Source organism: Buteo buteo, chromosome 11 (genome assembly GCF_964188355.1).
Source record: "Buteo buteo chromosome 11, bButBut1.hap1.1, whole genome shotgun sequence".
NCBI lineage: Eukaryota > Metazoa > Chordata > Aves > Accipitriformes > Accipitridae > Buteo > Buteo buteo.
Window position 1 is genome coordinate 44,125,125 of NC_134181.1, and position 14,608 is coordinate 44,139,732.

At 55.8% G+C, this 14,608-nt stretch overlaps 2 protein-coding genes across 3 annotated transcripts; one reads left to right on the top strand and one right to left on the bottom strand.

Annotated features, from left to right (window-relative positions):
- Nucleotides 1-110: 110 nt before the first annotated feature.
- P2RX6 (purinergic receptor P2X 6) lies at nt 111-11,573 on the top strand. 2 transcript variants are annotated; one of them, XM_075041943.1, is made up of 12 exons: nt 111-304; nt 419-569; nt 760-831; nt 5,111-5,186; nt 5,919-6,012; nt 6,306-6,386; nt 7,209-7,350; nt 7,531-7,640; nt 8,155-8,248; nt 9,349-9,414; nt 10,233-10,310; nt 11,134-11,573. In XM_075041943.1, exons 1-12 carry the CDS (start codon nt 177-179, stop codon nt 11,170-11,172), a joined length of 1,131 nt encoding a protein of 376 aa, XP_074898044.1. In that variant the 5' UTR covers nt 111-176; the 3' UTR covers nt 11,173-11,573. The 2 variants fall into 2 exon arrangements, with proteins under 2 accessions (XP_074898044.1, XP_074898045.1); XM_075041944.1 differs by having other exon boundaries at nt 7,531-7,628.
- Nucleotides 11,574-12,112: 539 nt separating this feature from the next.
- LOC142036478 (transmembrane protein 17B-like) lies at nt 12,113-13,902 on the bottom strand. Its single transcript, XM_075039669.1, is given in 5 exon segments — nt 12,113-12,394; nt 12,836-12,949; nt 13,348-13,481; nt 13,484-13,576; nt 13,785-13,902. Coding segments are annotated over 5 exon segments (741 nt in total).
- Between the last annotated feature and the right edge of the window lie 706 nt (nt 13,903-14,608).

Below are 14,608 nucleotides of genomic sequence, written 5' to 3' on the forward strand. Positions count from 1 at the left end.
GGGTGCTGCGGTGGGGCGCTGCGGTGGGGCGTGGCGGTGCTGCGAGGGGCGTGGCGACGCCGCGGAGGGGCGGGGCGACGCCGCGGAGGGGCGGGGCGGCGCTGCGGAGGGGCGGGGCGGCGCTGCGGCGGGAAGCGCGGTCAGCGCCGACGGCCCGCAGTCCCGCGCCGGCCGCCATGACGGACCGGGAGCCGTGCGGTGGCCTGCTCGACTACAAGACGGTGAAGTTCGCGCTGACGCGGAACCGGCGGGTCGGGCTGCTGCACCGCCTGCTCCAGCTCGGCGTGCTGGGCTACCTCTTCGGGTAGGGCGGTCCCCTCCCGCCGAGGCGAACCCGGCCGCCCGCCCGCGGGGGCCCGGCCCTCCCGGAGGCGGTGGGGCGGCCGGGGGTCCCCTCAGCGCCACCCCCCCCTCGCAGGTGGGTGCTGCTGGTGCAGAAGGGCTACCAGGACACCGACCCAGCCCCCCGCGCCGCCGTCGTCACCAAGCTGAAGGGGGCGGCGGTCGCCGAGGTGGGGGGCGCGGGCCGGCGGCTGTGGGACGCGGCGGACTACGCCCGGCCCCCTCAGGTACGGCCGGGCCCCCGCCCTGGGGAGAGGGGAGGTGGTCGGCAAAAGCTGTGGTAAAACCCTTTGGGAAAGGAGAGGCGACGCTAGCGTTGCGAATGGCAAAGGCAAAAAAGCAAATTTGTCGGTTGTTTTGCCGCTGAGGAGCGCGGCGGTGTAACTCCCCTGTTGAAGGCGCCTTCTTGCTTCCTAGGGAGAAAATGTGCTTTTTCTGGTGACCAATTTCATCGCTACAGCAAGGCAAGGCCAGGGCACCTGTCCCGAGGTAAGTGAGCTGTGCTCTTCCTTAGCCCAGCGCCGCGGTGGGGTTAGATTTATGAAGCCAGTCAGCACTGCTGCTCTGTAGCCGTGCAGGAACCCGGCAGAACCCCGTGCAAGACCAGACAGAAGGGAAAAATGGATTTTTATTCCAAACAAAGCTGATTCCCCTCATTCTCATGGCTCCATAGATCTTAGTTGCTCTTTTGAACTTGCTCTGTCATACTTGCATGAACCAAGACGTGTATGCAATCAGCCTGGCCAGAATCATTTGTGGTGATCAGAAGGACAAGGGATGTGGTCTGTTGGGGCCTCACCAGCTCTCTGGGCTTCTTGAGGGGTGGTGATACTGTATGATCTTTACAGGCTTTCTGCTGCCTTTGGACAAGGGCTACTCTGGGGAGGCTGAGCTGTGTTGCCCCATTGCTATTCCATCTCTGCAGAGTGACTGACATCAGCGCTGCCATCCCCAGCTAATACCTCTGTTACCCATATTCCTTCTTGAGTCTCACATATATTCTTGGTTTCTTGACTTGCTGATCCATTCTCTTACCTCTGTTCTGCCATTTTTCCTGATGCTTTTACACACACTCCATGGATACCTGTGTCATGTTTCCTTCATAACTCTCTGCTGCAGGACTAGTATCCTCTCCATCTTAGTGTTCTATTTTTAGGAGGAACAGAGCACAAGCTCTAGGTGGTATCCCAGTCAGCCAACACTTAGTGGTATATGTTCTGAGGGATAGATCTTCCCTTTAAGTCTGGATTCAGGCCAGCCCCTCAGCTGAACTCTCCCAGGGTGGACACTGCTTGGCAGACAGGAGCAAATGTCTTCTAAGCTAAGCCACTGCTGGCACCTTGTGCCTGAGCCAAGTACTGTTTGTCCTAATGGCCCCTTCAGCTTTTCCTGTGGCCTGCTGTGCTGTGCCCAGCCTGATCCTGCTTCCCAGCTCACCCTGTGCTGCAGGCTGCCGGGCTGGGCTGCTCTCCAAACACAGGCCACAGGCTGCGGGAGAGGAGGAGCAAGCCCAGTTTGGGGTCAGGGAAAATGGTATTAGTGATCCCTCTTCAAAATGTTGAGAACTCCTAAAGTCCTGATAGCTGCAGGAACGTCCCCGGAGGAAGACATGTGCTGTAGAGCATTTCAAGGCTCTCTCACAGGCAGTCGTGGGCATCTCTGGATGCTTGTTTTTGCAGCATGCAAGGCAAGGATACAGAGAGAGCAGAGCGTTTCATCCCCTTACAGCGCTGTGGTGTGTCTGGGTGCCTGTCACAGCCTTCACCCTGTGCTGCTCTCCAGTAGTTTCTCAGTTCCTGACTTTGGGGCTGTGGCTGACATTGATGTTTGGAAAACTTTGAAGATGTAGCTGTGACAGCTTTTGACTTTGCAGGAAGTTCTGAATATTCTTGATTACCAAGGTATTCTGTGCTGGCAGACCAGGGAAAAGTCTGGGTGGGGCCAGAGGCAGCAGCTAAGCACAGGATGGGTTGTTTTAGCAGCTGATGTCTGTGTTGAGCTCAGATCTGTGGCTGAGCTGTGACTTATCTCTTAGGGAGACCTTTCAGTGTTAATCTCAAATACTTTGAGTAGTTGGAAACCCTCTGCTTCTATTCGCAAGGTGCTCTGAAGGTTAATGAAGATGACCAAAATAGCCTTAGAGCCAGAAGGCATGAGTCAGACAGTGCATCCACTCTGCCCAGATGCAAGCTCTGGGGCTAATGGACCATTTCACTTATATCATGGTCTCTAGCACATCCAGCTGTGCTCACCTCTTACAGGTCCAGATGCTGCTGATGGATGTGCACGTGAGTGGCACTGGTCCCAGCCCCAAGCAACACTGGATCATGTCCTAAGGAGATGAGGGGGGTGTTAGATTTTGGCAGAAATCCTCATCCTTCCTTGCTCACATGTGATGCTGCTGGTGGTTTGTTCTCCAAGAAGGTTCACTTTGCTTCCTGGCCTCTGGTATGTGGCTGCATGGCTGTCAATGGCTGAGAATCAGCAATTGTTTCTAATAAGATTAAGAATAAAGTCATTCTCTACCCATGCATTTGTGACTACAAAAAGTAAATATAAACCTTTCAGCCCTGAGGTTTGTAGTGTTTATGCACAGATCTCTCTTGTCAACACAAGCACTTCTTTGCTGCCCCTGTCTGAAATCACCCCGTCCCAGGAACACAAATGCTATGAACTCTGAGCAGCATCTGAGCTCTGCTGTGAGCACCTTGGGGGATGTCTTCTAAAAATGTGTAGTAGTTCACCTGCTTGTTAAGAAACCTGTTCTAAATGCTGGTGTGCTCATAATTCTGTCCTGTCCCAAACCTGCCATTTTTGGGTAGGTTCTTACAAAAATTTGTTTCTCCTAATTTTCCCAAGCTTTTAGACCCTTACACAACCAAGATGCAGCAACAGTTTAGAGAGCTTTAGGAGCACAGATCCAGGGCCCCATGAGGGCTTTTAACTGAGTCTAGATCTCTTTGCTTCTCCCACAATGCACTTGTGGCACATGTAACCTGGTTTGGATCGTGCCTGTGGAGAATGCCAGGCACCGACAAATTTTTTCAAGGCTCATTTCCACTAAAAGGTGGTAGGAGAGGTTGAAACTTTCTTGGCCAAGTTTTAGGTTTTCTGTAACACCATCACAGAATTCAGTACCTGAATTTCTCCCAAGCTTTGCAGCTTTTGTGCCCTGAACACCCAGAATGTCTGTCTGCCAAGTAGCACTTGTCATGTGTCTTGTTACCTGGACTTGGGAAGGGACTGATACACTCACCTGCCAATACTTGTTGTCTGGGTCCTTCTGGAGGCTGAATCCTTGACATCTGATTTGGATCCAGGATGACAAAGTGCTCTCATAAGTGCTTATAGCAGCATTGCAGGTGGGTGCTGCAAGCTATGAGTGGGCCATCAGTGGGGGTGAGGGGCACAAATCTGGTAGCCACCCTTCTCCAGCAGTTGGGCAGGACTCCGTGGTCCCTCTGGTAGTCCTGCGGACTTGCCTTCAGACACACCCTCCCCTTGCTCCCAGGCCACCTCCTTGCTGGCTCGTCCGGCCCGAAGTTTGCTGTGAATCACATGTTCACATGCACATCTGCACTTGCAGCTGGTGGCACCCAGGCATATGGGCCCCTGTGACAACTGGTGCTCCTACTCCAGCTGCTGGCACTCAGACCCCCATACATACACACAATGTGCACACAGAATAGAGCCCCTCACCCAGGAAAATGGTTAGAAATGGAGTTTAATCCGAAGGCAGGACAGACTGTGCTGATGGGGTACAGGGCATGGATGGACCAGCGTACTGACCAGCCAGCTCTGTACATGCAACCCGTCCTTTGCATCCTTTTATCCCTTTATTTTCCAATGTTTGTTCCTTCTCAGATCACCTAGATCCCTCCTTTTCCATGCCTTTTTCTTCCTCCCCTAAACATCCCATCCCCTAAACGTCCTGTGTGATCCCAAAATGCTCTTCTCCTGCATCCCATAATGATTCCCATACCCCTAGGCATTGACACCCCCACCCAGCCCAAAGGTGCTTCAGAGAGCTGCTCCTCTCAGCTCATTACGGTGGGTTTCACACCTGGAACAAGGGCCTGAGGCTGTCCTGGGACAGCCCTGGTAGGGCCTGGACAGACCCCCCTTCTTCTGACTCCATAACTGGGGTTTCCCCACCTGCCTTTGGGCCTCTGGGCTTGGGGAGGTGGGTTTCTGATGGACTGGTGACTCCTGTGATGGCCTGGGAGTAGCTGGGGGAAGGTATTACTTGTATGGCCCCGCCTGCTATCATCTGTCTGTGTTTGAATAGGAGCTTTTTGCTGCTCCTGGCAATCGGGTGGGTCCAGAGTGAGGGTGAGGCTCTCAGTGTCTCCTGTAAAACTTGTGTTATGCTGTAGTTAGGGTCTCTTCAGCTCTTCCCTGGGGAATTGTGGTGGTGCTTCATGAGGTCCTTAATGGACTCTGCCATTAAGGCACTCCTGAACCCAACTGTGCTTGTTCCTGGTCCCAGCCGAGAGGTATGAGCTAGCTCAAGGCTTCCTCTGCTTCTGAGGCGGAGGAGGCAAGCACCCCAGAGAGCGTAGAGACAGGTGGGAAGGTTTGCCCCTCGGAGATGCCTCTCTCCTTGCTGGCTGGAGGCTGCCCAGGTGCTGGACATGGAGGATGTCTTCTGTAAGCGTTTGGGACGTGCTTGGAGAAACAGGAGCAGCAGCGCAGAAATGTGGGTGAGTGACTGCATGGCCTCAGGCGGCTGCACTGCACAGTAACAGCACTGCTCTCTGTCTCTCAGAGCCCCTCTGTTCTCGATGCGATGTGCACAGAAGATGCAGACTGTCCCATGGGAAACCCGGTGGTTCGTGGCAACGGTACTAGCTGTTTTGCTAAAAAACATAAAATCATTTAATTCCTCATGTTTGGTAGCAAACAGATCCACAAGGGTGCCTGATTGCCTGAGTTCAGTGCTTTTTGTAAGTGTGCACGGAATTGCTCTCCAGCCATTTGTTCTTGGCAAAACCTTACAGCTACCTGTCACAGCTGGATGAGCAGGTGCTGCAGGCACAAGGCGCTGTCACAGCAAATACAGGGGTGCTTTGTTTCTGATGTTGGCTGTTGGAATTGAAACCAATGTGCCGTGTGATTGGCAGGTTTTCCTTTCGTAATACAACCTGTCTTTTATTTCATGCTGATTAATATTAGCAGCCCATGTGAGTTCAGCCGCAAAAGTCTATTTCAGCTCTAGGAGGTTGGTTGCCAAAGCTTTGTGTGCGGGATTGCCCCAGTTTGTTGTGTTCCCACCCGGGGAGCAGGTGGCTTCAGCAGCCATGGGGCAGGAGAGGCTGCGCTGGACAGACGGGCGCTGACAGCAGCAAGCAGCTTCTTGTCTTTGTAAAACAGCTCCTGTCATTTGGCCTCGAGGGAAGGTTTCACAAGGAAGTTGTTGGGTGGGAAAAACACTGAAGATGATCCCAGGGTCGTTTTTGTAGTTCAGGTTTCGAGAAGGCCAGAACAAGCCTGTGGCCAGGGCACTATCCCAGGAGGGGAGCTGTAGAGAAGACGTTTGGAAAAGTAGTAAATTATATACATTGTCTCATTTCTAGGGATAAAAACTGGGAAATGTGTGATGTTCAACACCACCCATTCCACCTGTGAGATCTATGGCTGGTGTCCTGTGGAGAACACCACCCTGCCCAGGTAAGACACAGAGTGATGGGACAGCAGGCGTTGAGAGCTTTGGTTGCTTCCCTCTGTAGTCTGTGTAACCAGGAGCCTGATCATACTTGCCTGAGGGGCAGCTAGGCTCAGGGAGACCCTTGACACTGATCTGCTGGTCAGTTAAGCCAAGAGAACTTCTCACAAGAGCATTTATTGCAACTGTCCATTGTAGCCAAAGTCCTTGGATCATGGAAGAGACTGTAGGGCAAAGGGAATTGGGACCTGCCTTGGCCACTGTGCAAAATTTGAGTTTGTTGGTGGTTGTTTTCCAGGAAACCTCTTCTGGCTGAGGCGGAGAATTTCACTCTTTTTATAAAAAATACTGTCCACTTCACCAAATTCAACTTCTCCAAGTAAGTACGATGCTCCTCCAGCCAGACTGCATGCAGCCTAGTCCAGCCCCTGCACTGAGCTTGTCTGCCTAGGGGCTGAGCAGCCGAGGTGTCCCAAGAAGCCACGTGCCATCCAGAACGGATGGTGCCTGGGGCAGTTACGATTCAGGATGGTGTGTTCAGGAGAATGCCGGTCGCTGCAGCACCTGCGTTTGCAGATGTAAGAGCAATGGGATGGGGAACCCTCAGAGAGGGACTGGTGTCTGTCTGCCTGTCTAGAGCACTGCAGACAGAGCTGGACAAGGCCAGTCATTCCCAAGGTCTCATTTTACCCCATATATTTTTGCATTGTAGTTCCTGCAAAATGGTTTCACTGAGGCCCAGTAAGGGGCTGTACTGGCCTCACCGCCCCAGGCATGCTGACTGTGCTGCCTTACTCTGGCAGGTGACATGGCTTGGGGCAGCTGAACTGCCCCTGCTATCACCCCTAGAGTGCTAACTCAAGCTGGGTCATTACATCTCACAGCAGTGAGAGCTAGGTGCCGGGGAAGAAAGGAGAAGCACAAAGACAGAGGTGGAGGAGAGGAGCTGAGAGGGGAAGGACCATGGCAGGTGCTATAAAGGATGATAACTCCATGTGTGATTCCTCTGGGCTGGTTTCCCTCCACCCTCTCTCCAACTGAGGCTTTAGGAGACACAATGACTGTCTCCCCCCGAAGCAGGAGCATTAGTGGTCCCAATCCAGCAGGAGCATCTCCTTTTCAGTCCTGCAGCAGGGCTCCCTGACCTCCCACGCCCCACTCCACCCGTGACAGCTCCCCCTCTCTCTCTTTCCTGTCTCAGGTGCAATACTTTGCAGACCAATGACCCCACCTATTTCAAGAGTTGCACATACGATCCATTCTTCAACCCCTCCTGCCCCGTCTTCCGTGTCCGTGACATGGTGGAGGCAGCTGGAGAGACCTTTGGGGACCTCGCACTGCTGGTACTTGTTTTTTTAAAAGTATGCAAGATGACTCCAAATTCCCCAAGGATGTGGGCAAGGGCTGGGGGACAGGACTGACCTATAAAATGCTAAGGGAATGTGTGATCTGTGAATGTCTGAACAGTAAAGAACTCAGCAAATCTCTGATCCCGTGCTTCTGGAATAAAATGTGTTTTGCAGGGGGGGAGCATCGGAGTTCGCATTGAGTGGGACTGTGACCTGGATCACCCCGCTGCCCAGTGCCAGCCGCAATACTCCTTCAGCCTGCAGGACAGGAGGTACAATTTTAGGTGAGGATGCAGGGACAGTAGCCACACAGGCCTGTGGGTTGAGCACATGGCAATCGTTTGAGATCTCAGTTTTCCTGATCGATTATCTGAAAGGAGCAGCAGGGACAACGGGATGTGGTAACTCAGCGCAGGGTCTGTCAGTACTGGGCTGCTGTGGTAGTTCCTGCACCTTGTAGCTCTGCTCAGTTTGGAGCTGCGCAAGGCATTACCTGCCTGAGGGCAGGGACATGCGGCTGTCCACACCCATGCTGACTCTGAACTGGACACACTGTGAGCTGCATGCTCCCAGTGACCCCGGGCTGGGTGCCAAGTGGACACTGATGCCCCGCTGCTGATGCCAAGCTGGTGAGTCATGGCAGCATGTGCATCACCCACGTCCCAGCCGGCTGGAGGACGCAAGGTGTGCACAGGCACATGGTAGCCCCAGCAGTCGTATGGCACTGGCAGCCCTCTTCCCGCACTGCCTGCGCAGAGCTGTCATGGCTTTCTGAGCTGCATCCAATGTCTCCTGCAGAACTGCCTCCTACTACTGGGACTCCCAGCGGCAGCTCTACCGGAACCTGCTGAAGCTCTACGGCATCCGCTTCGACATCTCCGTGCACGGCCAGGTACTGTCTCCTCTGCAGACCCCGCATGCACAGTCCTGGCGGCCTTCTCACCCGGGCTGACTCCTCGCACTGCTCCCTGCTGCTCTCTCCTGCAGCCAGCCCCATGGCTTCCTGCTGGCATCGCTTCTCCCCACCCTGGTGAGCTCTTCACCTCTTTCCAGAGTTTTCCAAGCAGAGCAGGAAAAAATGGTCTTGCCCATTTGAAGAGAAATTTCTTGGTAATGCCCTGAGCGGGGAGGCTTCCTAGCTGAGGATGTAACATGGGTGTGGTGAGGTGCTGGGCCCTGTAGGCAAGGTGAGCTTGTCTGGGCAGAGGGCCTGTGGGCATCTCTGAGGGTCTTGTGGAGGGAGCACCCTGGCAAAGATCAACCTGAACTTTTCTGAACATGGACAATTGATCCCTTCTTGATTAGTTGTGTCCTTGGGGCAAGGAAAGGCCTGGGCATGATCATGGCTGACACCATTCTGTGCAGCATCACTGACAAGCTCAATACTCAACTGCGCAAGATAGAGCCTGTGCTGAGAGGACCTGCCACCCTGAGAGATGTCCACAGCTGGTCTGCCATGCTTAGCAGGGGCCTTTTCACCTAAAGAGGGCAAAGCACACAGTGCAGGACAGGGTGCACCACTTCTGGGTAGTGAGACTGGGTCCAGGAGGGGTAGAGTGGGAGGGAATAGCCAGGAGAGAGACAGGAACCCAAAAATCTCTTTCCTCAGAGATACCAGGCTCATTTGAGCAGAGAGGGACACATCACATCAGGGCTGTGTTTGCTGTTCGCTGGGATGTAGTTCCATGGGTGGCAGCTGCTGGGGTCCTGCAGCAAGGGGGAGGCTCCCACCGGGCCTGCAGGAGTAGGTGGGTCACAGTAACCTCTGCTGCCACCGAGTCACAAGCTGCCTCAATCCCTTCTTTGACAGCCAAAGGGGTTCTGCGTCAAGGCAATAGCACTCAGGTTCCTACAGCTGGGCATGGAGAAGTGACCCTGTTTTCCTACAGCACCTCCCTGGCTTTAAGCACGCTGCCCAGTGGGGCTTGTCCCACAGTCCTCTCACCACTCTCCACCCACTGTCTTCCCCTTCCACCCACTGTTTCTTACCAGGCTGGGAAGTTCGGCATAATTCCTGTTGCTGTGAGCTTCGGCACCAGCATCGCATTCTTTGGTGCCGTGAGTACTCTAGATACGCTTTTTTCCTCCGGTCCGTGCGTTGGGATTTGCCACTCATCTGTTGTTTCCCCTGCCTTCCTGCCTGGGCACAAGGCTTCCTGGGTGCCTGCCAGCTCAGGAAGGGGAGATTGTCTGGCAGGGTGTTAGCTCCCATTTTCCTATTTGTGACCATTAGCAGTAATGACGTTGCCGGATCAAGGATCCTGAGCACTGTCCGGGGCACATCTCATGGCGGCTGGGTATTTGTGTTGACCCTGGGAAGGCGCATCACTGGGGCATTGCTGGCTAGTCTGTTCCAGCTATCTCGGCCAGCAGGAGAGAGCACCTCTTCTCTGTGTTTCTTCCCTGACTCTAAAGGGAGCCAGTGTCTGGCTCCAGTACAGACATGGCATTGCAGTCATTGAGATGGGACAGTCCCTTGTAGAGCACTTCTGTGGTTCTTCCCTTGCAGCAGAGTAATGGGGAGCCTGGGCTCCCCCACACGCCCCCTCTTTCCTCTCAGACATGCTCATCCCAGTCCCTTATGTGGCTGTGATGGTGGCTCTCCGCTGGACCAGCCTTCACCCTCCATCCCTCATTGCAGCCCAGATGATCACATCTAACCTCCTGTGCAGCTCATGGGAGCAGGTTGGGTCAAAGAGGACGTGGTGGAGCTGCCTGGCGGGCAGCAGGTCAGGCTCACTGCCCCCAACATGGGCCAGGTGCTGGAGTTTGGCCCACAGCCGGCTGTAGGGCTCCGTGGGAGCCAGGGCAGAGGGCCTGGCACTCCTGCAGGAAGTTTCGCTGCTGACTGCCCTGCTGCGTTTGTCTGTCTCCAGGCCACAGTGGTCTGTGACCTGGTTCTGCTCTACCTGGATGCGAAGGCTGACGTCTATTGGAAGGAGAAGTTCGAGGAGGTAAGGATGGGGCCACTCCAGAGAGAGGGAGTGGAGTTTTGCAAGCAGGTTTAATTATTTTCTGCCCTTTGGTTAAAACTCAGTTCACAAGATCTGTGAAAACCCTGGTGGAGCAGTTCTTAGTCTTTGACTCTTGGGCTTGGTGGCTGGTCTGAACTGAACCTGACAGAGATTAAACTCTTAAAAGTTTAACGACAACAGGCAGCAGAGTGAAGGAGAGGGACACAGCTGGTGCCCAGACTGCAAGGAAAGCTGTACCATGACCTCAACTACTGTTAGACAACAAGGAGTCCCCAGGGCGACCTTACTGTAGAAACCTGACCCAGCTCCACATTTATTCACCCTCTTCTGAACTGAATCTGGCCAAACTCCATGTGGAGAGAGGGCAGCTCTTCAGAGTGTGCCCTGGTGCTGTGTCGGTGCTGACGCTGCAGTTCAGTGACAGGTTTTCTTGCTGTGTGTGATTCCCACTTTGGCACTGTCCAGCCCTGGTGAATTAGGGAGTTGCAGGGTGTGGGCTAGGAGGCCCCTGCAGAGCAGGAGGGCTGCCAGCCCTAGCTTGGGTCAGCTTTGGCTTTATCTGGTCAAGTCTTAGAAAACTGAGCACAGAGATGCCTCAGTTTCCAGTGAACTGCCCCAGGGCTGCACCATACTGCTGGGGGAAAAAAAAGTTGTTCCTAATGCCTGATCTCAAATCACAAGTGGACTTGGGGTCTCAAACAATGAATGTGGTCGCATGGGACTGAGCAGAGCAGCGCAGAAGCACCTGCCTGGGCTGTCTCCTTGTCTCTAGTATACTAAGATGCCCCTGTTCATTTTGCAGGCAAAACCCCCTAAAGGTAAGACCGAGGCTGCAGCTTAGGGACATCAGGAATGCTCTGCCACAAGCACCCTTCACTCCGGAGCAACCTCGAGGTAGCTGCGATGCGGTCATGGCTGCAGCCCACGTGGCGGTGGCCCAGTTCTGGCTTGAGTGTGTGCTGCTGGGGTTAGGATCTGCCTTTCCTGGAGACACGTTTGCATCAGCAGAAGTTCTCGGCTCCTGGAGCACAAAGCCATCCCATATGCAGCTCCCAGCACTGACCGGCGGGTGACTGAGCAGAGCTGTGCTGTGGAGCTGCTGTGGGAACTAGAGCTTGCTGGCAAGCAGCTGGCCCGTGCTCAGCACAAGAGGCTTAAAGCACTTTGCGCTTCTTCACGTTCCAGATGGCCTTGATTTCCCATGAAAAACAGGGATGCAATGAAATAAAGTTGTTCAGAAAGCGGGAGGTGGCTCTGCTCTGTCTTTAGCCCAGGGGGTGGCTGTGAAGGTTGTGTGGTGCCTGTCTTGCACGTCGCAGCGCCCTGCCTGCTTCCAGCTGGGATGGCTTCATGCGAGCTGCCCAGATCCTCAGGAGCTCCCCAGGGAGTAGCAGGGCTGACCCCCAGCCCCCCTTTGGCTGCACTCAGGGAGGGTTTAAGAGCTGAGCTTAAGGCAGCAGCCCTAGGCTGGGAGATGCAGTGGCTCCTGTGCCCCCTGGTTCCTTTCTCCTGCCAGGGCTGATGTTCAGTGAGGCCAAGTGCAGCCTTGGGGTGAGCCTGAGCGTTTCAGAGGTGCTGAACCCTGCGCTCCCACCTCCCCTGAGCTTTGTTGGCCTGGTGCAGGGCAGGGACTGGCTGTGTCCATGCCCGTGGGGTGCTCTGGGAACCCCACAAGCTGCCCAGCTCAAAATCACAGCGTGTGGAGGCGCAGCGGGGGGTCTGAGCTCTGTTTAATGCTCCCTGCTGGGACTGACTGCATGGGATGAAGGGCTCCCGCAGCATCACCCCTCCTCGGCCGCCTGCCCCGCTGTTTCCCCCCGCCCCGGCCGTCCCCTGCTGCCCTCCTTGAACTGCCGCAGGTAGAACTGTGCCGCCAGCTGCTTGGTCATGGTCTTCAGTGCAAGGAAGGCAGCCACAATCTCTGCAACGAGAAAGGCCAGGAAAAGGCTGTGCACGGCCATCTCGAGCGGCAGGCGGATGACGTGGCTGTCCGTCAGCAGGAAGAGCAGGAGGGGGAGCTGGATCAGGAAGGAGAGGAGGAGGAACCCGGCCAGCTCAGGCACCTGCAGAAGTAAAGCCTGCTGTGATGGGGCGCAGAGGCCATCGGTGGGGTGGGGGGGGACCCTCTCTGCCCCAGGAGCTCCCTGCATCAGCCACTCTGCTGGCCTCGGCACCCGGACGCCGGGGCTGTCTCTGCCACACAGAGCTGTGCCTGGATGTGGTGGGATGCTGTCAAGCCCAGTGCTGGAGTGTTGCACCCACAGCACAGGGAGGGGTACAGCAGGAGAGCAAGTGGGTCCCCTTTGTCCCCTGCCTCCAGGTCCTGCCTGCACCTGTCATTGTCTCCCAGGACAGCTCCAGGCAGGACTCCAGGAGGAATGGGCAAGTGACGGCCACTCAGGTCCTGAGCGAGGGGACATCCAGCATAGCCACAGCTCACCCAGCAGGGCCATCCCTCACCCAGCACAGGGGACTTGTGGCCAGGGCGAAGAGATCGCGCTTACCTTCTCCTGCAGGTTCCCCGCGTAGCCCAGGTAGAGGCGGGAGCCCTCAGCCAGCGAGAGGATGAGGAAGGCAGTGACCAGCAGGAACTGGTAGTGCCACGGCAGCAGGTGGTACTGTAATGGGCACAATCTCATCCCAGCCCACCGTGTGCCCAGCTCTCCATGCCGTTTTCCATCCCCTGCACTCCATGCCCAACTCCCTGTGCCCCCCTCCCTGTCCCCTGCGCCCCATGCCCAGCTCCCCATGCTCTGCCAGCTCCCACCCATGTTGGTGCCCAGCCCTGCCCACCCTGCCCTCCCAGTTTAACCTTCCCTGCCTGGAAAGTTCAGTGGTTGGTCTATGATTTCCATGTCTGGGAGCTGGAGGTGAGCCGTCTTGTCTTGTGGGGGACCCATTAACTTTGAAGAGGCTCCCCTCGCCCCTGCTCAGTGTGGCCCCTGCATGCCCAAGGAGGCTGGGCAAGGAGCAGGCTCACCCCCACACATACCCCTCGTGCCCCACGAGACAGTACCTTCAGCTGCAGCATCATCCCCTCAGCCAGGCACCAGACCGGGAAGTAGTAGACATTGAAGTAGAGCATCATCTGGAGGGGCAGGCTGGCCAGCACCTCGTGGGCTAGGCAGGGCAGGCAGGGGTGGGCAGGCTGCCCAGCACCCCCGGGGTCTCGCTGTCCCGAGGGAGCCCCCGCCTTGCAGCCGGTGGAGGGGGAGTGATGGCCCCTGCCACGCCAAGGGGGGCGGCTGGGTAGCAAAACCGGCTGTTTGCAGCAAATGCACTTATTTTTGCTCCCCCGCATCAGTGGGTGGGTGCGGTGCGGGTACCCTTTGGGTGCTCCCAGCTCAGAGGCACCTGAGCACCCTGGTGATGTGCTGAGCAGGCTCACGGTGATGAAGCAACAGCCAAACCCCCCCCCCCAACCCCTCTGCCACTGAGCCCTGCTGCCCGTACCTGGGTGGTAGGTGTGGGCAGCGCCGCTGTCCCATGTCTTGTTGTTGATGAAGAGGGAGCTGCTGAACACCGCCAAGCCCCAGCGGAGGTTGGGGGGCAGAGGGGTGTGCGCAGCCATGGCCAGCAGCTGAGCCCTGTTTGCCCCAGCCCGGCTCAGCCAGGATTAGCCAGAAGGTAATTAATGGGATGACAGGTCAGGCTAATGCGTGGGGCCACTTGGCCATTGGTTCCCTGGGGCCAGGGCAGCTGAGCTGGGAGGAGGATGTGGGGAAGGAAAATTCCCCCCTCCCTGGACACCAAGCCCATGTGGGAGCCACAAGGATACAGAGCACCTCCCCTCCACAGCAGCTTGCAGGGGATGAGCAGCAGGTTGTACCCATCACCGTGATGGGCATCCCCAGCCTGCTCTGCCCCACCACACCTCTCCCAGCTGGGTTGTATCAACATAATTATTGCTTAAAACTCCCTGACAGACAAGATGCCCTGGGGGTGGAGATGGTGCTCTTTGCTAGAAATGCATCTTCAAAGCCTCCAGACTCATGGAGAGTTTTACCCATCACCTGCTAATGGGCTGCCCCTGTGGGTCTCCATGCTGTTCAGTATCCCCAGGCCCCATCCAGGCTTGTGGTCCTGGGGAGGACAGTGGGGGGACAGTGCGTGTGAGAGGGTGGTTGAGCCAGAGGTGAAGTGGGTTTTGCAGAAAATCTAACCAAGTGTGGAAAAAATACACCTTGCTACAGGCATTGGCCTGTTACTAGGTAAGGACACTGAGCTAAGGGAGGACAATGGATGAGCAGAAAGGCCCGTGAGGTCCTTCTGGTCTA